General features: G+C 38.7%; 1 protein-coding gene across 8 annotated transcripts in view; it reads left to right on the top strand.

Annotated features, from left to right (window-relative positions):
- Window positions 1-23,416, top strand: part of DNAH10 (dynein axonemal heavy chain 10) — a 183,860-nt gene that overhangs the window by 64,149 nt on the left and 96,295 nt on the right. For 7 of the 8 annotated variants that reach the window (XR_005213945.1, XM_037816529.1, XM_037816528.1 and 4 more), the window contains 7 exons: window positions 10,738-11,214; window positions 11,322-11,480; window positions 15,064-15,180; window positions 15,261-15,363; window positions 17,723-17,901; window positions 19,725-19,936; window positions 22,352-22,505. Coding sequence is in view for 7 of the 8 variants with exons in the window: in XM_037816529.1 (XP_037672457.1) it covers window positions 10,738-11,214; window positions 11,322-11,480; window positions 15,064-15,180; window positions 15,261-15,363; window positions 17,723-17,901; window positions 19,725-19,936; window positions 22,352-22,505 (1,401 nt within the window). In the remaining variant the exon portion in view is untranslated. The remainder of the gene's footprint in view (window positions 1-10,737; window positions 11,215-11,321; window positions 11,481-15,063; window positions 15,181-15,260; window positions 15,364-17,722; window positions 17,902-19,724; window positions 19,937-22,351; window positions 22,506-23,416) is intronic. The other variant, XM_037816527.1, reaches the window with a different exon arrangement.

Here is a 23,416-nt window from a genome sequence, read left to right as displayed (position 1 = left end):
GGAAGGCTTTCAGTCTCTCACCATTGAGTACTATGCTGGCTGTGGGTTTTTCATATATGCTCTTTATCATGTTGAGGAAGTTTCCTTCAATTCCTACCTTTTGAAGTGTTTTTATCAAAAAGGGATGTTGGATTTTGTCAAATGCTTTTTCAGCATCTATTGAGATGATCAATTGATTTTTCCCTTTCGAGTTTTTAATGTGTTGTAATACATTGATTGTTTTTCTTATGTTGAACCATCCTTGCATGCCTGGAATGAACCCCACTTGGTCATGGTGTATGATTTTTTTAATGTGTCTTTGGATTCGATTTGCAAGTATTTTGTTGAGGATTTTTGCATCTATATTCATTAGGGAGATTGGCCGGTAGTTTTCCTTTTTTGTAGCATCTTTGCCTGGTTTTGGTATTAGATTGATGTTAGCTTCATAAAATGAGTTAGGTAGTGTTCCATTTTTTTCAATGTTTTGAAAGAGTTTGAGTAAGATTGGTGTCAGTTCTTTCTGGAAAGTTTGGTAGAATTCCCCTGTGAAGCCATCTGGCCCTGGGCATTTATTTGTGGGAAGATTTTTGATGACTGATTGGATCTCTTTGCTTGTGATGGGTTGGTTGAGGTCTTCTATTTCTTCTCTGGTCAGTCTAGGTTGTTCATATGTTTCCAGGAAATTGTCCATTTCTTCTACATTATCCAGTTTGTTGCCATACAGTTGTTCATAATATCCTCTTATAATTTTTTTAATTTCTTCAGGATCTGCAGTTATGTCACCTTTTTCATTCATTATTTTGTTTATATGGGTCTTCTCTCTTTTTGATTTTGTCAGTCTAGCTAGGGGCTTGTCAATCTTGTTGATCTTCTCAAAGAACCAACTTTTGGTGATATTTATCCTTTCTATTGTTTTTTTGTTCTCTATGTCATTTATTTCTGCTTTAATCCTTGTTATTTCTTTTCTTGTACTTGGTTTAGGATTGGTTTGCTGTTCATTTTCTAGCTTCTTCAGTTGATCCATTAGTTCTTTGATTTTGGCTCTTTCTTCCTTTTTAATATATGCGTTTAGTGCTATAAATTTCCCCCTTAGCACTGCTTTTGCTGCATCCCATAGGTTTTGGTATGTTGTGTTCTCATTTTCATTCGTCTCTATATATTTAGCAATTTCTCTTGCTATTTCTTCTTTAACCCACTGATTGTTTAGGAGTGTGTTGTTTAACCTCCAGGTATTTGTGAATTTTCTAAGTCTCTGATGGTTATTGACTTCTAATTGTATTCCATTGTGGTCAGAGAATGTGCTTTGAATAATTTCAATCTTTTTAAATTTATTGAGGCTTGTTTTATGTCCCAGCATATGATCTATTCTGGAGAAAGTTCCGTGAGCACTAGAAAAGTATGTGTATCCTGGTGATTTGGGATGTAATGTCCTGTAGATGTCTGTTAAATCTAATTCATTTATCAGATTGTTTAGGTTTTCAATTTCCTTATTGGTCTTCTGTCTGGTTGATCTATCTATAGGAGAGAGTGATGTGTTGAAGTCTCCCACAATTATTGTGGAAACATCAATTGCTTCCTTTAGTTTTGCCAATGTTTCTCTCATGTATTTTGTGGCACCTTGATTGGGTGCATAGACATTTACGATTGTTATTTCTTCTTGCTGAATTGCCCCTTTTATTAGTATGTAGTGGCCTTCTTTGTCTCTCAAACATCCCTGCATTTGAAGTCTATTTTATCTGAGATTAATATTGCTACACCTGCTTTCTTTTGGCTGTAGCTTGCATGAAATATTTTTTTCCATCCTTTCACTTTCAATTTCTTTGTGTCCCTGTGTCTAAGATGAGTCTCTTGTATGCAACATATTGATGGTTCATTTTTTTTGATCCATTCTGCGAATCTATATCTTTTAATTGGGGAGTTTAATCCATTTACATTCAACGTTAAAACCGTGAAGGCATTTCTTGAATCGGCCATCTTATCCTTTGGATTATGTTTGCCATATTTTTCCCTCTCTCTATTAATATCCTTTATTGTACCCATACCGAATCTCTTTAGTACTGAACCTTTCTCCAAGTCTCTCTGTCCTGTCTTTGTTTCTCTGTCTGTAGGGCTCCCTTTAGTATCTCCAGTAGGGCAGGTCTCTTGTTAGCAAATTCTCTCAGCATTTCTTTGTCTGTGAAAAATTTAAGCTCTCCCTCAAATTTGAAGGAGAGCTTTGCTGGATAAAGTATTCTTGGCTGGAAATTCCTCTCACTCAGAATTTTAAATATATCGTGCCACTGCCTTTTCGCCTCCATGGTGGCTGCTGAGTAGTCACTACTTAGTCTTATGCTGTTTCCTTTGTATGTGGTGAATTGCTTTTCTCTTGCTGCTTTCAGAACTTGCTCCTTCTCTTCTATGTTTGACAGTGTGATCAGTATATGTCTCGGAGTGGGTTTTTTTGGATTTATTCTATTTGGAGTTCGCTGAGCATTTATGATTTGTGTATTTATGTTGTTTAGAAGATTTGGGAAGTTTTCCCCAACAATTTCTTTGAATACTCTTCCTAGACCTTTACCCTTTTCTTCCCCTTCTGGGACACCAATGAGTCTTATATTCGGACGTTTCATATTATCTATCATATCCCTGAGGTCCATTTCGAGTTTTTCAATTTTTTCCCCATTCTTTCTTTTATGTTTTCATTTTCCATTCTGTCATCTTCCAGGTCACTGATTCGTTGTTCAACTTCCTCTAGTCTTGTACTATGAGTGTCCAGAATCTTTTTAATTTGGTCAACAGTTTCTTTAATTTCCATAAGATCATCCATTTTTTTATTTAGTCTTGCAATGTCTTCTTTATGCTCTTCTAGGGTCTTCTTGATTTCCTTCATATCCCGTACTAGGGTCTCATTGTTCATCTTTAGTTCTTTGAGTAGCTGCTCTAGGTGTGTCTCTTCTGGTCTTTTGATTTGGGTGCTTGGGCTTGGGTTATCCATATCGTCTGGTTTTTTCATATGCTTTATAATTTTCTGTTGTTTTTGGCCTCGTGGCATTTGCTGACCTTGATAGGGTTCTTTTAGGGTTTGTAGACCAGTTGAAGTCCTTATCTCTAATTTATCAGATCTACAGCTTCGTGGAGTACACTTTCTCTAACTAACCAGCAGGTGGCGTCCACGAGCCACCTGTTCTCCACAAGCCAGATCTCCCCTGCTTAGCCTTTTTGGTGAGTGGGGGAGTGAGTCTTGTGGGGCCCAATTGGTGTCCCAAGCTTGCGTGTGTAGTTGGTGTTGCCTGCCCTGTATGTGGGGCGTGTTTCTGGGCAGTCGGGGAGGGGGGGTGGCCCTAACAATCAAATCTCCCTGATGATCCTAGAGTTTTAAAGCTACTGCAATAGTCTAATCCTTCAGTTCAGTCCTGCCACAGTTTGTCTCTGCCACTGACCCACAAGTCTTTGGTATTGGCGTATGGCTCCTGAGACTTGCAAGTGGGCCCCTCTTCCAGGCTGTGCACCCCGGGTCCTCTGTTGAGGGATGACTGTGCTATGTCGCAGGTGAGTGCCGTCCCCCCAGGGCAGTTCTGGGCTGCTGGGCTGTGTTGGGAGGCTCCCAGTCTGCTCAAATGATGGCTGAATGGGGCTCTGTTAATTCACACTGCTCCCCCTTCCCAGCTCTGGGACATTCAGCTGAGGTTGCAGGGAAGGCTAATGTCCACGCCCAGTTTTGTGGTGTGTGCCTGTTATTTGAAGCACTTCCGTCACACTGGGTTGTCTGGGGCAGCTCTGGGCTATGGGGCTGGCGATGGGCAGGAGTGTTTCCTGTCCACCAGGATGGTGGCTGTGAGCGGACACCCCCCTTTTCTTGGGAAGTTGTGTTGTTTAGTGAATTTTGTCAGCCACTGGATTATTGCCTTTTGTCTCAGAGCTCTCTTAGTTCTGCTCTTGACTTGACATGCCCAAATTTCAATTCTTTGAAGCTTTCTGTATTGAGCTTCTTAGAGTAATTGTTTTAGAAAAAGCAAAAAGGATTTAAAAAAAAAAAAAAAAAAAAAAAAAAGGCCCTCCTCAGAGATCTAATGGGTTATTGAAATGCTAATAGACAAAGCAACCAGGGCCATTAAGGAAAGGTGCCCAGGGCAGAGAGATCAGCCTTGCTTCGGGATTTGCATATGCGCCTCAAGGCCTGATGTCCGCCCTTCCCCTTTCTGTGTTCACCAGAACTCCAAAAATCCTCTGCTTTTATTTTGGAGTTTTTCGTGTTGTTTTTTTTCTATGCCTGTCTCCTCTCTGCTGGGCTGGCTGCTCTCAGAGTCTCTGGTGTCTGGCCTCAGTCTATCTATGGTTGGAGTTTGAATCAGTAGAATGAGTTTCCGGTAAGAGCAGCCACTGCAATTCTCCCTTCTCCTTCCTGGAGCTGACAGCCCCTCCTCCCCCGGGACTGAGCCTGGCAGGGAGGGGCGCGGGTCCCCTGGCCGCAAAAACTTACAGATTTCGCTGATCTCAGCAGTTCCACGTTTTCATGAGTGTTGTATGAAGTATGCCCAAAGACAGATTGCTCTGTGGTGTCCAGTCCACGCAGTTCCTGGCTTTTTACCTACTTTCCTGGAGGAGTAACTAAAACATACAGCTCACCAGTCTGCCATCTTGCCCCGCCTCCTGGATGTCTTTTGTTTCTTTTCCTTGCCTAATTGCTCTAGCTAGAACTTCCAGCACAGTGATGAATAACAGTGGTGACAGTGGGCATATCTCTGTCTTGTTCCTGATCTCATAGGGAAAGCTTTCAGTCTTTCCCCATTGAGTATGATGTTAGCTGTGGGTTTTTCATATACTGCCTCTTCTATTCCTCAACTTTGAAGTGTTTTCATCAACAAAGGATGTTGAATTTTCTCAAATGCTTTTTTCTGCATTGATCAAGATGATCTTGTGGTTCTTCCGCTTTGACTGATAGATGTGGTGTATTACATTAATTGATTTTGTGTTGAGCCAGCCTTGCATACCTGGAATAAACCCCACTTGGTCATGATGTGTAATTCTTTTAATGTGCTGCTGGATTCGATTTGTGAGTATTTTGTTGAGGATTTTTGCATCTGTATTCATTAAAGAGATTGATCTACAGTTTTCTTTTTTTTTATAGTATCTTTGTCTGACTTTGGTATTAGGGTGATGCTGGCTTCATAGAATGAGTTGGGTAGCTTTCCTTCCTCTTCAGTTTTTTTGAAGAGTTTGAGCAGTATTGGTATTAATTCTTTCTTGAATGCTTGGTAGAATTCACATGTGAAGCCATCTGGTCCTGGACTTTTCTTTTTTGGGAGCTTTTTGATGAGTGACTCAATCTCTTTACTTGTGATTGGTTTGTTGAGGTCATCTATTTATTCTCAAGTCAGTGTTGGTTGTTCATGCTCTACGAGGAAGTTGTCCATTTGTTTAAGTTGTCTAGTTTATTAGCATATAGTTGCTCATAGTATCCTGTCATTATCTCCTTTATTTCTGCAGGGTCAGTAGTTATGTTCCCTTTCCCATTTCTTACTGTTTATTTGTATCCCTCCTCCCTGCCTCCCCCCTCTTTGGTAGCCTACCTAAAGGGCCATCAATTTTATTTATTTTCTCAAAGAACCAACTTCTGGTTTTATTGACTCTATTGTTTTCCTACTCTCTATTTCATTTATTTCTGCTCTAATCTTTGTTATTTCTTTCCTTCTGTTTGCTTTGGGGTTAGTTTGCTGTCCTTTCTCTAGTTCCTCCAGGTGAACAGTTAATTCCTCAATTTTTTATCTTTCTTCTCTTTTAATATAGGCATTTAGGGCAATAAATTTCCTTCTCAGCACCACCTTTGCTGCATCCCGTAAGTTTTGATTTGTGTTTCCATTTTCATTTGCCTCGAGGTATTTACTAATTTCTCTTGTAATTTTTTCCTTTATCCACTGGTTGTCTAAGAGTGTGTTATTTAGCCTCCATATGTTTGTGAATTTTCTGACCTTCTGCCTTTTATTGATTTCCAACTTCATTCCGTTATGATCCGAGAAGGTATTTTGTATAATATCAGTTTTATAAAATTTGTTGAGACTTGCTTTGTGACCCAACATGTAGTCTGACCTAGAGGATGATCCATGAGCTCTTAAGAAGAATGTGTATCCTGCTGTTGTGGGGTGTAGTGTTCTATAAATGTCTGCCAAGTCTAGTGCATTTGTTGTACAATTCAACATCTCTGTTTCCTTATTGATCCTCTGTCTAGATGTTCTATCCTTTGAGGAGAGCAGTGTATCGAAGTTCCAACTATTATTGTAAAGGTATCTACTTCTCCCTTCAGTGTTGTCAGTGTTTGCCCATGTATTTTGGGTCACTCTGGCTCAGTGCATAAAGGTTTATGGATGTTATATTTTCTCAAATCGTCTGTTTCATTAATATATAGTGTCCTTCTTTGTCTCTGTTGTTTTACATTTGCAGTCTACTTTGTCTGATATTAATACAGCTACCCTTGTTTTTTTCTGGTTATTGTTTGGGTGAAGTATCTTTTTCCAGCCTTTCACTTTTGGCCTATTTTTGTCCTTTGTCTAGAGTGAGTTTCTTGTAGACAGCATATACATGGGTCTTGTTTTTTAATCCATTCTGCCAGTCTGTGTCTTTTTATTGAGGAGTTTAATCGATTAACATATAGTGTTATTACTGTAAGGCAGTACTTTCTTCTACCATTTTGTCTTTTGGTTTTTATATGTCATATCTTATTTTTTTTCTCTCTCTCCTTTTACCCTTCCTGATAGTCTTCTTTTCTACAGTCTTCTCCAAACCTCTTTCTCCTGTCTTTTCCTATCAGCCTTCATCACTCCCTTTAGTGTTTCTTGAAGTGCAGGTCTTTTATTCACAAACTCTCAGTGTCTGTTTGTCTGAAAATATTTTAATCTCTCCCTCAGTTTTGAAAGACCATTTTGCCTGATACTGAATTCTTTGTTGGCAGATTTTTGCTTTAAGCATTTTAAATATGTTTTCCCACTGCCTTCTTGCCTCCATCGTTTCTGATTAGAATCAGCGCTTGATTTTTTTGAGGCTCCCGTGTGTGTGTGTGTGTGTGTGTGTGTGTGTGTGTGTGTGTGTCTGTGTCTGTGTGTCTGTGTACTTATAGCTTCTTTCTGTGGCTTTCAGAATTCTCTTTTTATGTTTGGCATTTGACAGTTTGATTATTACGTGATGTGGGTGGGTCCATTTGAGTTTATCCTGTTTGGAGTTCACTGAGCATTTTGGATGTGTATATTCATGTCTTTTGTTAAATTTTGGAAGTTTTCATCCACTATTTCTTTGAATATTCTCTGCCCCTTTCTTCCTATTTTCTCCTTTTGGGGCTCCCACAATGCATATATTGGTACACTTGATGGGGTCCCACAGGTTCCTCATGCTCTGCTCACTTTTCTCCATTCTTTCTTTTTTCTGCTCCTCAGACTGGATGATTTCAGTTGTTTTATCTTCAAGTTTCCTGATTTTTTTCTGCCAGGTCCAATCTGCTGTTGAGCATATCCAGGGAATTTTAAGTTTAATTTATTGAGGTCTTCAGCTCTGTTTGGTTTCTTTTCAGAACTTCCATCTTGTTATTGATATTCTCTTTGCATTCATCTCTTGTTTTCCTATTGTCCTTTAGTTCTTTGTGCATATTTTCCTTTAAGTCTTTGGGCATATTTAAGACCCATTTTTTAAAAGTCTTTGTCTGGAATGTCCCAGGTCTCTGGCCACCTCCAGACAGATTGGGCGAGACATACATGCTCCTAGCATGTGCACAAATGTTATTCTACTCCCTCCAGTACTGGGAACAGGGATCCACACTGGGGGTACAGGCTGGCAACCTTGGATCTTCAGGGCTCCAGGAGATCCTACCACCTTTTTTTTTTTTGTCTTTACAGTTTATGTATTTTAGATCCTGTAGGAAGTAAATAGTGGAGTTACAAATCAAAAATACAGTAATATTGGTATTTATATTTACCATGTGATCTTTACCAGAAATCTTTATTTCTTCATGTGGTTTCAGTCAGTTGTTTAATGTCCCTTCCTTTCAGCCTGCTCAGTTCCCTTTAGCATTTCTCATAGGACTGATCTACTGGTGATGAAGTCCCTCAGCTTTTGATTATCTGGGAGTGTTTTAATCTCCCCCTCATTTTTACCCTCCAGTTTGTGAATTTTCTAAGTCTCTGATGGTTATTGACTTCTATTTGTATTCCATTGTGGTCAGAGAATGAGCTTTGAATAAATTCAATTTTTTTTTTTAATTTACTGAGTCTTGTTTTATGTCCCAGCCTATGGTCCATTCTGGAGAAAGATCTGTGATCACTAGAGAAGAATGTGTGTCCTGGTGATTTGGAATGTAATGTTCTATATACATCTGTTAAATTTCTCTTTCTCTCTCTCTCATTTCTTTGTTTCTCTGTTGGTAGGGCTCCCTATAGTATCTGAAGTAGGGCAGGTCTTTTACTAGCAAAATCTCTCAGCATTTGTTTGTCTGTGAAAAATTTAAGCTCTCCCTCAAATTTGAAGGAGAGTTTTGCTGGGTAAAGTATTCTTCGTTGGAAATTTTTCTCTCTCAGGATTTTAAATATGTCATGCCACTGCCTTCTCGCCTCCATGGTGGCCGCTGAGTAGTCACTACTTAGTCTTACACTCATTCATCATCCCAGTCTATTTTTTGAACATTTTCCTTATACGAGAAAAAGTAAAAATAAGAATAAAAAATAAAAGTAAAAAAAGGAACACCCAAATCACCCCCCCACCCTAATTTTCATTTAGTTTTTGTCCCTGTTTTTCTACTCATCCATCTATATACTGGATAAAGGGAGTGTGATCTACAAGGCTTTCACAATCACACTGTCATCCCTTGTAAGCTACATTGTTATACAATTGTCTTCAAGAGTCATGGCTACTGGGTTGCAGTTTCATAGTTTCAGGTATTTACTTCTAGCTATTTCAATAGACTAAAATCTAAAAAGGGTTATCTATATAGTGTGTAAGAATGCCTACCAGAGTGACCTTTTGACTCCATTTGAAATCTCTCAGCCTCTGAAACTTTATTTTGTTTCATTTTGCATCCCCCTTTTGGTCAGGAAGATGTTCTCAGTCCCATGATGTCAGGTCCAGGTTCATCCTCAGGAGTCATACCTGGCGTTGCCAGGGAGATTACACCCCGGGGTGTCAGATCCCATGGCAGGGGGAGGGCAGTGAGTTCACCTGCAACGTGGGCTTAGAGAGAGAGAGAGGGCCACATCTGAGCAACAGAGGCACTCAGGGGGAGACTCTTAGGCACAGTTATTAGGAGGTTTAGCCTCACCTTTGCAGTAACCAACTTCATAAGGGCAAGCCCCAAGATAGAGGGCCCAGCATAACAAACCGCCAGTCCTCAATGTTTGTGAGAACATCAGCAACAATCCAGGTGAGAAGTCCAGCATTTCCGCATTTTCCCCCAGCTCCTCAGGGGGGCTCTGCATATATATTTTTATTCTTTGCCCAAATTATTTTGGGATGTTTCGTTATTTCACACTAGCCTATACAAACCTACCAGGTCTCACTTCCTATTCAAAGTTCCATGTAATTATGGTTCAAATGAAAACAATTTTTAGCTACCCTCTTGGAAAATCTTAGAAATGTATTTCATTTTAAAAAATCTCTGCAAATGAACATTTAATATTTAAATTTAATATGTGATTTAATTGACTTAACTGGTTTTTCAGGATTCATCTTTATGACTAAGAAAAAAAATGAGGACATTTTTTAACTAGTAGCTCAATTATCTAATCTATAAAGTAAAAATGATAATACTATCCATCTTCTAGAGTTGTTGTGAGGATTAAATGATACAGCACATGTACAGAGCTTAGCACAGTGCCTGGGAACTAGTAGCTCTAAATAGTCACTATTATTATTAGTAATACTGTTAGTAATAAAAGTAATAGTTGCTATACCCATTCTATAGATGGTGAAACTATGGTTCAGAGAAGTTACATGAACCCACTCCACGGTTTGCTGTTATGAACCAAACTTGATTAAAAGAAGAAGGAATTTTGACTCTGCAACAGGGAGAGGTCAAATTAGTAGATTTGTTCTGGGATACTGGACATTCAGCTTTCCTGTCCCTTTGTGTTTCTTCTTCTGTAAATATGGAAGCTAATTTTGTTTTATCCAGCCATATTATTGAATAGATGGCCATCATTAGTATATCAGTTCACTTCTGTTGCACAACAAACCACTTCAAATCTTAGTGGCTCGAAACAATGGCTGTTTATTTAGTCCATGGCTTTGTAACCCTGTGAGCTAAAATGTGCCCTGTGAATGGTTCTTCTTGTCTTGGTTGGGCTGTCCCACGTGCCTGTGGCCAGGTAGCAGCTGATGCCTCGGTCATGTGTCTGGTGGTTGGAAGGCTGTCACCTGGGCCACCTTGATTTTCCTCTGGCTGGCTCATCATCCATTAGGCTAGTTTCAGGCTCATTCATGTGGTGGTTGCAGGGTTCCAAAAGCATGAGAGGAGAAGCTACAGGGCCTCTTGAGCCCCAGGTTCAAAACTTGTGCAATGCCAGTTCTGCCACTTTCTGTCCATCAAGTTAAGCCACAAAGCTAGCCCAGGGATTGAGAAATAGACTCCACCTCTTGACGGGAGGAACTGAAAAGTACTGTGCTAATTTTTGCAATCCTACACAATTGTAAATAATAAAGCAGTTTTCTGTTACTAGCAAGACTAATTACTAAACACTAATATTGACATAGAAAGCAAAATAGATACTAAAGTATTGTCTTTTTCCCTCGTTCTTGTTTTGCCAGTATTTTGTTCGATGGATGAATGGCAGCTGCATAGAATGCCCCCCTCAGAAGGGGGAGGAAGAAGAAGTTGTTGTAATAAGTTTTTTCAATGACATTTCTCTGAATCCTCAGATAATTGAACAAGCTGTTATGATCCCCCAAAATATCCACAGAATTCTGATCAGTCTTACGAAGTTCCTGCAAAAATGGAAGCGGTATCGACCCCTCTGGAAATTGGACAAAACCATTGTGATGGAGAAATTTGCTGCCAAGAGACCTCCTTGTGTATCATATGATGAAAAGTTGCAGTTCTATTCCAAGATAGCCTATGATGTTATGCGTCACCCTTTAATTAAGGATGAACACTGCATCCGGCTTCGGCTAGGGCCTCTGGCACACACAGTGCAGGAAAACGCCAAGTCCTGGGTGGTTTCTCTTGGAAAACTTCTCAATGAATCAGCGAAGGAGGAACTCCATAATCTTCATGATGAGTTTGAGGTACTTGATCACTGCGTTTAATTAAAATGACTTTTCATGAAGGTCTGGTCTTCATTTGGTAGTGTTTCTTCTGTGCTTATTTTGTATCTTTGAACTTTCTTTAATAGCTCCTGGCTAAAAACCTTAAGAAGAGCCCAAATACCCTTGAAGATCTCAAGTTTGTCCTTGCAACGATTGCAGAAATTAAAAGTAAATCCTTAGTCATGGAACTGAGGTACAGGGATGTTCAGGAGAGATATCGTACCATGGCAATGTATAACGTCTTTGTAAGTGAATTTCTGTTTTCTTGAGCATTCCACAGTTGGGTCGAATACTAAGACCATTTTCAGAAATGCTGTTTCAAGTATTACTATCATAGATTTCTTTCAAAATAGGTGATTTTAGATAGTAAATTTTAAATGCAAAGCAAACCCCACAGGTTTTTAGAATAATGAAAACTTAGAGATTATTGATATTGTGTGGCTCAAATAGTATTTTTTTTTTGTAGATTAGACTGTAACAGCATGCCAGTTCTCCCTCTTCCTTCTGTTTCTCTTTTTGCATTAATTTCCTTTAATAAATAAAGAGCCTTTGCAAAAATGAAGAGAGGTGTAAGAACTTAAATGTAACTGGTAGATAATAAATCAGTTATTTTTTCTTTGTTTGAGGGTTTTAGACATGAGTTCAAAGGATTTCTAGACGTTCATGGATGAGTTTGAGAGGGTCTGGTCTGGGACCTCCCTGAAATTTTGTGCAAAATTTTGTGTACTGTGCATTTTTCTGATGAGAGGATCTCTAGCTTTCAACCCAGGTTGACTGCTCAGCAAAATGATTTGAAGCAGTCAAGCACTGTAAATGCTGAAGTACAATTTTATGCAAATCCAGGCTGATAACAGCTATTTATTTCTCCTCTCTTGATTTGGTTTCCCAGTTGATTCTTTTTCCTGATGCTTGGCATACTTAGTGTAAAATTCTTGGCTACAGTGATTCTCTTATTTTTCCTGTGATACACATCAGAGGAAGCAAAGTCTGACAAAATCTACTTGGCTGAGAAAGATATCCTAAGTGTCCTGTGCTTTAGAATATAAATGCCACCTACTCAGCCAGTCATTCCACAACACAGAAATACTATACCGTAACAAGGGCCACACCCAAGAGTGCCCGTGAGTCCATGGGAAAGCACTGTGTGGGGTCAGTGCAGAGTAACCGTCAGTGGCAAGAAGCAGGATGTTGAGGAGGAAAGGGCTGGACAGTAGGTTGTTTTTCTTTTTTCTTTTTAAATTATAAGACAAAACACCCATAAAAGAAAAGGGCATGGAACATCAGTGTAGAATGTGAATAGTTGTCAAGCAAGCCCCCGTGTCATCACCCCCCCAGGACTGGGAATAGAATGTCTCCATCACCCAGAAACTCCCCCATGTCCCTTCCCAATCACACCCCCTCCCTCCACCTAGCCAGTGTCCCTTGCTTTTTAAGATTTTATAATGCTACCCCCGAGTATGCATCCTTAAACACTAAAGCTCAATTTTGCCCATTTTAAACTTCGTATAACTGGGATCATACTGCACTTATTCCTTTTTGTATCCCTCTTGCTTCTTTTCCTTGATACCATGTTGGTCAGCTACGTCCACATGGCTCTGGCTTATGCTCTCTAGTCCCTTCTTGGACATTTGCTGATGAATTTGAATGAATGACTTTGCACCCATTTATGAATTCTATTGTTAATGGACATTTTGTTTGTTCCCAGATTGACTTTTACAAATTTTCCTGCTATGGATGTTCTTGTTCATGTATCTTGGTGTGTGTAAGCACTAGGATGGCTTCAGTGGTATTGGATGATGTACGAGATTGTCCTTCCACTAGAAAAGTGTGAAGATTCCGATTACTCCATAGCCTTGCCAGGGCTGAGTAGGTCACACTTTTTCTTTTGGCCAGCTGGTGGGTGTGATTGGCACCACACTGTCATTTTGTTTGTTTTCTTTTAACTTTTCTTTTTAATTAGGGAAGTTGTAGGTTTACAGGGAAGTCATGCATAAAATACCGAGTTCCCATTTACCACCTTGTATTACTGTGGTCTACTTATTACAATTCATGAAAGAACATTTTAATAATTGTATTATTAACTATAGTCTGTCATTTAATGTAGGGTTCACAGTGTTGTACAGTCCTATGTTGTTTTTTAAAATTTTTATTCTAGTAACATACCTACAACCTAAAATTTCTCCTTATAACCACATTCAGATATTTAATTCAGTGCTGTTAATTACATTCACAATGTTGTGCTACTATCACCACCATCCATTACCAAAATTTTTCCATTTTTTAAAGGGATTACGTTTTGCTTTTAACATTTAGAATTAAAAGTTAATTTCTTTTACTTGGTGTGAAGTAAGGGTTAATTTTCTTTTTCTCTGATCAACGCCAAGTTGTCTAGCACCATTAATTGAAAAGACTGTCCTTTCCCCAAAGCTCTGTAGTGTCCCCTCTCTCATAAATCAAGGGTCCATTTCTGGGCTTTCTGTCTATTCTATTGATCTTGGCTATTTTCATCCTTTTCAGCTTCATATAAATTTTAGAATCAGGATGTCCACTTCTATCAACAGTAACAATTGACCTTTTGATTGGGATTGCATTCTTTAGGTATAATTTGGAGCAAATAGATGTCTTTGTAATATTCAGTTTGCCTAACCATGAAAATGTTCTGTTTCTCTTTACTGTTAATTGTTTTGTTCTTCTTTAATGTCTCTCAATGAAATTTTATAATTATTCCCATAGATATCTTACACATATTTTGTCTTATTTATTGTCAGACCCTTGATACTTTTAGCTGCTTTGTAATTGGTATCTTTAATTTCCCTTTTTTTTTGCTATTATTATATAGAAATGCAATAGGTATTTGCATAGTAATTTTTTGTAATCCAGAAATTATTAATTTTAATCATTTATCTAAAGATTCTTTTGGATTTTTTATGCATACAGTCATAAAATCTGAGAATATCATGAGTTTTCTTTCCCTTTTGCATTCTTATATCTTTTATTGCTTATTCTTGTCTTATAACTTGAGAGCTAGGACTCCTGTACAGGGTTGAATAGCAGTGATGGTAGAGGGAGTCCTCATTTTGTTCTTGATCTCAGAGGAAAGGCTTTCAGCCTTTTTAATTAAATAAGATGATTATTTTGTAAACACCTTTTCTTTTTATTAGATAAATGAAATCTGTAGATTAGTGTTTGATTAAATAACTGGGTACTATAATGTAGCCAAGTTGGCATAGAAGACTAACCACCACATTTACTGTCTTAAGTAAAATTATTTTAAAGTCAGACTTTAAATAGGAAGTCTCATAACTCCATTATGGTCTGTTTATATTGTCTGTGTATCTTTTGGTTTCATTCAAGTCATTTTGTTTCCGTATTTACTTGGTATTTCTGATTGAGTGCTGGACATTGTATATGATAAATTTGAGAGAGATAATTTGAGGCTCTGCATGATGTTATCCTTCATCAGAGGAGAGTTAATCTTTGCTTCTTACAGACAGCTCAGCAGGGGACATTAGGAAACCAAGATTACCTCATTCTAATCACAGTTCAAATTGATTAGAAGCTGGGGTTTAGTTTATGAAGGGTTTATCTATGAGTTCTCTCTGTCTCTGTCTCTCTCCCTTTTAATGATTTTACCCTGCATTTCTCACTCTCTTGTTAGATCTTCACTGCTCTTAAGAAGTAATTTTTAAATTGCAAGCCACTTTTCTTGTTGGTTCAGATTACCTAGTCTGCTGTTACCAGAAACGTAAGTCTTTTGGCAGTAGCTTTTGATCAGAAATCTCAATTCTAAATTGCTGGTCAATTATTCTTTATGGTGTTTTTTATTAGCCTTCTGAGGCAGAGAAAGAACTGGTTGAGAAGATTGAGAGCATGTGGTCAAATCTGTTTAAAGATTCGATGAACGTGGAGCATGCTCTTGGGGGCATAAAGAGAACTTTCACAGAGGTACCTTTTAGATTTTACTTTTTGAGTAAAGATATCATAAAATGTATTGGGCCAAATTAATGTACCACTTCTTTTTTCAGATTACTCGAGGTGAAATTTCTAACTACAGACAGCAGGTACTGGATTTTGCGAAATGCTTTTATAGTGAAGGTCCTGGTGCTGTTGGCGACGATCTTGATAAAGGTAAGAATATTGATATGTTTGTCTTCTTGAGATATTTGTTTGTTTTGCTTAAGAATTTCATGGGACATAATTGTGCTATGATTTAAATATCTATTTTTTCTTAAATACTTTTTTTTTTTGATTAGTTTTAGTGGTCCCATTTATGAAAAGCTAGGCTAATTCCCTTCTCTGAATTCTGAGTACCTACTATGTGAAGACCTTGAGAAAAGTACTGGAGAACAGAGTTCACTGTTGTAGGAGACACAGAAATTTCTGCTGCAGCTCAGAAATGTTAAATACCAATACTCCCCTTTCTAAGTGAAATCTCTTTTCATTCCAACTCCCTCACTGCTTTAGATTTACTCTTTGAACTTAGATCCTTGACCACTGACCCTGCACATTGGCTGGGAGCTCCTCAGGCCTCTGTTTCATTTGGCATGTCTGTTTCATAGGGCCCCAGTCTGCCTGCACAGTCATATCTCAGACAGCGTCTGGGATACCTGCACCCCTTCATAAATTCATGTCAGCTGGCCTGTGCCTTTTGGAACCTCGAGACTGGCAGATCCCACCAGGACTCACAGCCCTACCATCCTGGTCACGCGTTCCGTTGCACACAGAGGAGAGGCTTGTGTGGGAGGGGAGCACGGTGGGAAGGTGGGCAAAGGAAGGGAAGCACAGATCAGTGTGGACAGTAATGGACAGGAGGGGAATCAACTCCTTTAGCCTCTAGGACACCCCTTGTCGTGGTTCCCCCCCTCCTCCCGGCTGGCTCCTCCTCCTTTCTCTCCTTCATTTCACCTTCTTCCTCTTTCCATCCTCTGTGTTGGAGATCTCTCCTCTAGATTGTTAGTTTTTGTGACGATGTTCTGTGCACAGCTGTATCCCCATTGCCTAGTATACGGTAGGCACCCAGTAAATATTTATTTAATATGATGGGTGACCAGGTGGGTTCTATTTTTGACTCTCTTCTCTTTTCTCAAAATATTCACTCCACCTAGGAAGTCTCATTTACACCCATGACAGCAATTACCACTAGAGCACTGATGATAAAGGTTGTTTCTGGCCCTTAGTCTCTTCATTTGTGAAACAGGGATAACAGTTCCAACAGTTCCATTTTAAAAAGTATGGATTAAATGAGATAGCCTGTGAATCAGTACTTAGTGTATTCCTCAATACGGCATAGGTAAGTGTTAGCTTCCTCTTTCATTTCCCCTCTCTGGTGGTAACTACTCATCTCTGCATACTCTACCCCTTACACTGAGACTGGCACGTAGTACGCACTCTTGAAATGATAATACTTGATGGGCAGTGTCTTAAAAATGGTAAATAGCGAATATTTGGAGGATTCTGATGACTTTTGATATAAACTAGCTGTCTGCTAATGAGAGGGAAAAATAGTATGGGCTATTTGTACACAATAAAACGGTTCCAGGATATTCAGTACAAGGACTGAACAAATTCTGGGCAGGATTAAGTGGGTCTGGGCAAATTTGTTTGGGCTGTGTGGAGATGGGCATGCGGCAGGAGGCAGTGACGGCCACTCTGGATATCAGCATCTTGCTTGCCATTATTGGAAAGCAGAGAAGAAGGGGTTGGAGGGTAGGATGGTGCAGTGGTTCTTAATTTACCTGCACATTGGATTCACCTCAGGATCTTTAAAAAACCACAGTGGGTCTCAAACAGATACTTGTACACCAATGTTCACAGCAGCATTATTCACAATAGCCAAAAGGTAGAAACAACCCAAGTGTCCATCAACAGATAAATGGATAAACAAAATATGGTCTTACTCACAGTGGACTATTATGCATCCCTAAAAAGGAACGAAGTACTAATATATGCTACTACATACATGGACCTCAAAAACATGATGCTAAGTGAAAGAAGCCAGACACAAAAGGACAAATACTGTGTCTTTCCACATATGTGAAATATTTAGAAGAGACAAATTCATAGAGAAAGAAAGCTGATTAGGGGCAGGGGGAAGGGTAATGGGGAGTTATTGCTTAATGGATGCAGAGACTCTGTTTCTGGTGATGATAGCACAACCTTGTGAATATAATTAACACTGGATTGCACACATTAAAATGGGAAATTTTGTTATATATGTATTTTATGATGTATATATATTACCACAATAAAGAAAACCCACAACAATTGATACCTGTAGTCCACACCCAAATAGTCTGATTCCATTGGTCTGGGGGTTATCCGGGCATCAGGACATTTAAAAACTCCCGTGGTAATTCTAATGTGCAGCTAAGTTTGAGAACCATTTGGAGAGAGATCACAAAGTAGACAGAATTTTCTCACTGGAGGAGCCTGCAGATGTATTAAATAATATGCACATGTAACCAATATTTATTTATTTATTTCCTAGGAGCAGAACTTTTGGGCACTTTTGAAAAAGAGCTAGCAAAACATGAAAGGAACCGCCAGGAGCTGGCTAATGCTGAGAAACTTTTTGATCTCCCAATTACAATGTACCCAGAGCTGCTCCAAGTACAGAAGGAAATGACTGGGCTGAAGATGATTTACGAGCTCTATGAAGGACTAAAGGTAAATATCTCATTGAAGGACTCAGGCTCATATTCGGGGGAATGTGAGAACTGGTTTGGCCCAGCAGGCTCTGATGCTACCACAATAAAGAGCTTGGGTCAGGTTTCAGCGAAACTCTCACTTAGGAGGTCAAAGACTTGGTTAGGACGTGGGGTGAGTTGCTTACTTGGAAGTGGAAATTAAAAATAACAAGTATCGTGTCGCTTATGTGCCTCTCTTTAATATGTGCTCCATGTGCAAGTTCATTCATTTGTTGGATCATTCCTTCATTTCTTCATCTTTCATGTAGTTCTTTATAGCCTTGTGCTGGTTGTGCTGGTAGGAGTGGAGGGTCTCTAAAGGAGTCACACCTGCACATTCCTGCCCAATTTGAGCTCCCAAGAGAGACTTACACACGAACAGATGACCCCACTATGTCGTGTGATAGAAATGAGGCTTACAAAGCACCGTGGAGCGGAAGGAGGAAGGCCAGCCTGGGGAGCAACTCGAACGAGGTGGCATTTCAGTGCAGAGGGAGGGCGGGGACCAAGATTTGAAAATGTGCAGTGGCTAGACATGGGAGCGCCAGTGGTCAGGGAGATAAGGCGGAATGTGGATGAGGAGTCTGGAGGCAGCAGGCCGGTTTTAGGCAGGAAGGCATGTAGGAGCTCCCTGCCACAGGCCTGGCAGAAGGGATGGCAGCCTGGGATTGAGGACAGTTATAGAGGGAATCGAGTGGGAGAGAAAATTCCAGAGACATTGTTAGAGAAAGAAGTGATGAGACTTGGTGACTGATTGGAACATGTGCAATTAAAAAAAAAAATCAAAGAGTGAAAAAGATGATCAATTTTTAAAAAGAAAAAGCATCATGTGAACTAAACAATCATGTATACATCAAAATAATTTTTTTAGGAAGTTAATTCAATATAGCAACATGGGTTTATCACCAGCCATTGTTTGGATCAATATATATATATAATATATATATGAAGAATATATATTGTAAAGTCACGTACACCCTAAGTAAAAAAACCAAACAAACAAAAAAAACAACATATTTAATCAATTAACATGATTTCCTGTTAAAGTATGTTTCCTGACTTCATATAATTCTGACAAGCCTAGATGTTATAGATTGTAAATGCAAAATATCTAAACTGGTAAATTTTATTATAAGAAAGTATTTATCTTTTTACATTAAATCCCAGGAAAATACAACAAAGCAGGTCTTTTTTTATGATACTCAAGCAGGATCATGTTTTATTCTTATTTCTTAGTGTCAGCCTGATAGTTAGAATGCAGATTCTTTGATTAGCAATCTAAGTTGTAAATATTTTGTAACCTTAGCTGCTTTTTATCAGGAAAGGGAAGCACATTATGACAATTGGATTGAAATACTCTAAGATCCAAGTGATTCCCTGATTAAAAATACCTATTTCTGATTTCATATTTTTTACTTTTCTCTTAAGAAAAGTAAGGAATATTTTTGGATTACACACATGCTCAGAATATGTTATTATTTTTGGTATCATTTCCTAAAAAAGTTAGAATTCTTTTGTTGTTATTTTAGATCCCTTATAGTCCTTCAGTTGTGAATTTGAAGTTGTGGATATATGGGTAATAATATTTTGAGCATTTAAGTGTTTAAATAAAAGTGTTTTAAACTTTTCATTGTAGCCATGTATATAGAAGTCAAATTTTCCAATTTTAACTGCTTTCAAGTGTAAAATTCAGTGGTAAAGAGCTGAGCAGGAGCACGAGTTAAGAATTTGCTCTCCCCCTTGAGTTATCTTCTCATTTCCTAAGAGAGCTTATTAATGGAACTATTTCTTGTAAATTTCCAGCTTGCGAAAGAAGAATGGTCTCAGACGCTGTGGATCAACCTCAACATTCAGTTCCTCCAGGAAGGAATTGAAGGTTTCCTCAAGGCTCTCAGAAGGCTACCTCGGCAGGTCCGCGGCTTGTCAGTGGCCTACTATCTGGAGGCAAAAATGAAGGCATTTAAAGACTCAATTCCTTTACTTCTTGACTTGAAACATGAAGCACTAAGAGACAGGTTTGTTTTGTCCTCTGTAAACTGACGTGAAAACATAGGAGCAGCTTTTAGTTTCAAATATGCCTGTCGGTTCACTCTCTTGGCTTACATCTGATGACGAACAAGGTTTCACACCAATTTTGGGCTAGAAATATGTAAGAAATATCTCTACAGTATTATTTCTATGTGAAAGTTTCTATAAAATTATTAACCACAGAGATTCTCTGGGAAAAAAAAAACCTCTCAGGTTTAAATTGGTGTTTTCAATTGCTTCATTTGAAGGTTTAAAAGAAAAAAAAAAAAGAGTCTAGAGCAACACCATCCAGTAGAAATACAATGTGACCCACACATATAATTTCATATTTTCTAGTAACTGCATTAAAAAAGTAGAAAGAAACAGGTAAAATTAATTTTAATGGTGTCTTTTAGTTAATCAGATGTATCCAAAGCATTATCATTTCAACATGCAATTAGTATAAAACATTACTAGTGAGCTATTTTACATTCTTTGTAAAAGATACTTCAAAATAGGTATGTATTTTATACTTACAGCACATCTCGATTTGGACTTGCTCCATTTCAAATGCTCAGTAGCCACATGTGGCTTGTGGCTGCCGTATTGGACAGCACAGGTCTCGCTAGTGATCTAACGGAAGAGCCAGTCCCAGGCTGTGGGGTCTGTGAGTCTTTGGAGATGGTTCCACACAGAAAGGGGTGGGAGGGAGCTTTGTGAGTTACATTCTCCCTCATTGTTCCTCTCTTCCTCTGAAATATTTCCTAAAGCATGGATGCATTGTCACGCAACGACATCCATAACCCTTCCAATCCTGATTATATTGAGAAGACAGTTTTCCCTAAACACTAACAGTCTTTAACACCTCTCCTATGCTTGTGAATAGCCCTTTCAACAGAGAGCAGGCAGGCCGCAGGCCCAGGTGACTCAGGTACTAAGCCCATTTGTTCCTAGTCTGCTGGGCACACCGGGCACTCATTTTTACCTTTGCATTCTTCAGTTTCCTTATCTGTAAAACTAGGTAGAAGTCAACGTTTTCTAGCTGAACTTCCCTGTTGTATGATTCCTAACCCAGTGTTTCCTAAACTTCAATCATTCTGCACCATTTTTGTCGTATTTGAGTATCTCCTGTGCTATCATTACTTAGTATTTTTCTTCCTATTGGCTCATTTCTTTTTTTTACTTCAATGAATATATTTTAAAAAGTAGTTTACCCCACCAATGTAAATGGAAAACCAAAAGCACTTGGTATAAAAAGAAAGCAATTATATAAAATATTAAATTCTAGCTCAAAACTGTTGTCTGTCTCTCACGTGGAGGTCTACCCTCTAAAAAAGGTGAGTAATAAGTGAGGAGATATTAATGACCCAGCAGCACCAAGCTGAAACTTTCTGTTTGATGTAATCAAAAGGCTTGGAAAGGAATGGAAGAGGGAATTACTTTCTCCCTGGGTGACTGCTATGTGACTGCTATTTAACATGAATCTGTGAACCCTCTAACCCACTAGCAGGGGTATGATAACCCTTTTTATCAGGTCCTGTGCTAGGTAGGCCTGGGAATATAAAAACAGACTAACTAGCAGATGCCATTTTCCAACCATTTCTATTTATTTGTGTGTTGTTACAACAGAAATCGGGGACTCACCACTTGCTCCTTCCTTGGTGGGTACCTAGAATTCCGCTGGTCCCCAGTGCCATATGTAGCTGCCTTACATTCATTCATTCCATAAAAATGGGCAAACCAGCAAGCCAAATGCGAATCTTAAAAGAAGGCCAAATTGGGTCAAGAGCAAGCAGAGCTTCTTAATGTATCTGTGTGTCCGGATAATCTTGTCTAAAGTAGACCGTTTTTCCTCTCTCTGTCACTCTGGTTTTTTTCATAGTACTCAAAATGACTTGTAATTGTTTAACCTATAGTTTGGTTTATTGTTTATTGGCTGTCTTCTCCAAAGGGCCTAAGTTCTTTGAGGGCAGGGGCCTTGCTTTCTTAGTCTCTGTTGCACCCCAGCTTCTGGCATACTGCCTGGCCCAGAGTCAGCTCTCAGTAAATATTTATTGAATATATGTGAGTTTGTAATTTACACCAGGTTATCAAAAAGGATGAATGACCCTATAAAGGTTAAGATTGCTGGTCCAGGGAAATAGGAGCAGTTTCCAAAAATTACAAGTGTGTATGTTTTCTTGGACAGCTGTGATGACTAGTCTGTATAACATCATGCTAGATGTTGTTTCCTGAGTTTAGGTCTGGTGGCCAATGGGATTTTGGGAAACTCTGAAAATACAGTTCCAATTATACCCTTATATTTCATAATTCCATTGCAGGAAGTTATTACAACAGGGTTTGTTCTGTGATTTAAAGGGGGGTAATGAACTTCATCACTAAATTCAGTTGTCATAGTTTTTTAAATGTTGATGCCCTTCCAGGCATTGGAAAGAGCTTATGGAAAAAACTGGCGTATTTTTTGAAATGAGTGAAACATTCACTTTGGAAAATATGTTCGCTATGGAACTTGACAAACATACGGATGTTCTCAATGAGATTGTCACAGCAGCTATCAAGGAGATCGCAATTGAGAAGGTAAGGCTATTTTTAGCTATTATAAAAGAGTCTAGAGAAATGTATTTTTATTCAAAGAGAAACATGTTTGCTCTAGTACCTCTTACATTTGAGTAATAATGAATTGTGTAGACATGATTAAGGGTATATATGAAAAGTCCACAGCTCACATCTTACTCAGTGATGAAAGACTGAAAGCTTTCCCTCTGAGATCAGGAATAAGACAAGGATGCCCAATGTCACCACTGTTATTCAGCATTGTACTGGAAGCTCTTGCCAGAGCAGTTAGGTAAGAAAAAGAAATAAAAGTCATGCAAACTGGAAGGGAAGAAGTAAAACTTTCCTATTTGCAGATGATATCCTATATGTAGAAAATTCTGAAAAATCTACAGCAAAACTCCTAGAGCTAATAAATGAATTCAGATTCAGCCAAGTGGCAAGGTGCAATATCAACACCAAAAAATCAGTAGTGCGTCTATACACAGCAATGAACAATCAGAAGAAGAAATCAAGAAAAAAATTCCATTCACAATAGCAACTAGAAGACTCAAATATCTAGGAATAGGTCTAATCAAGGATGTAAGGAACTTAAACACAGAAAACTACAAAACATTGCTAAAAGAGATTAGACCTAAATAAATGGAAGCATATTCTTAGTTCATGGATTGGAAGACTAAATATCATTACATTGTCAATCCTACCCAAAGAAATGGATAGATTGATTGCAATCCAAATTCCAACAACCTTCTTTGCAGAAATGGAGAAGCCAAGCATCAAATTTATATGGAATGGTAAAGGGCCCCAAATAGGTAAAGCCATCTTGAAGGAGAAGAATGAAGTTGAAGGACTCACACTTCTTGATCTTAAAACTTATTACAAAGCTACAGTAATCCAAACGGTATGGTACTGGCACAAGGACAGGAATATAGACC

This window comes from Choloepus didactylus, chromosome 23 (genome assembly GCF_015220235.1).
Source record: "Choloepus didactylus isolate mChoDid1 chromosome 23, mChoDid1.pri, whole genome shotgun sequence".
NCBI lineage: Eukaryota > Metazoa > Chordata > Mammalia > Pilosa > Megalonychidae > Choloepus > Choloepus didactylus.
This window is presented reverse-complemented; position numbering and strand designations above follow the sequence as displayed.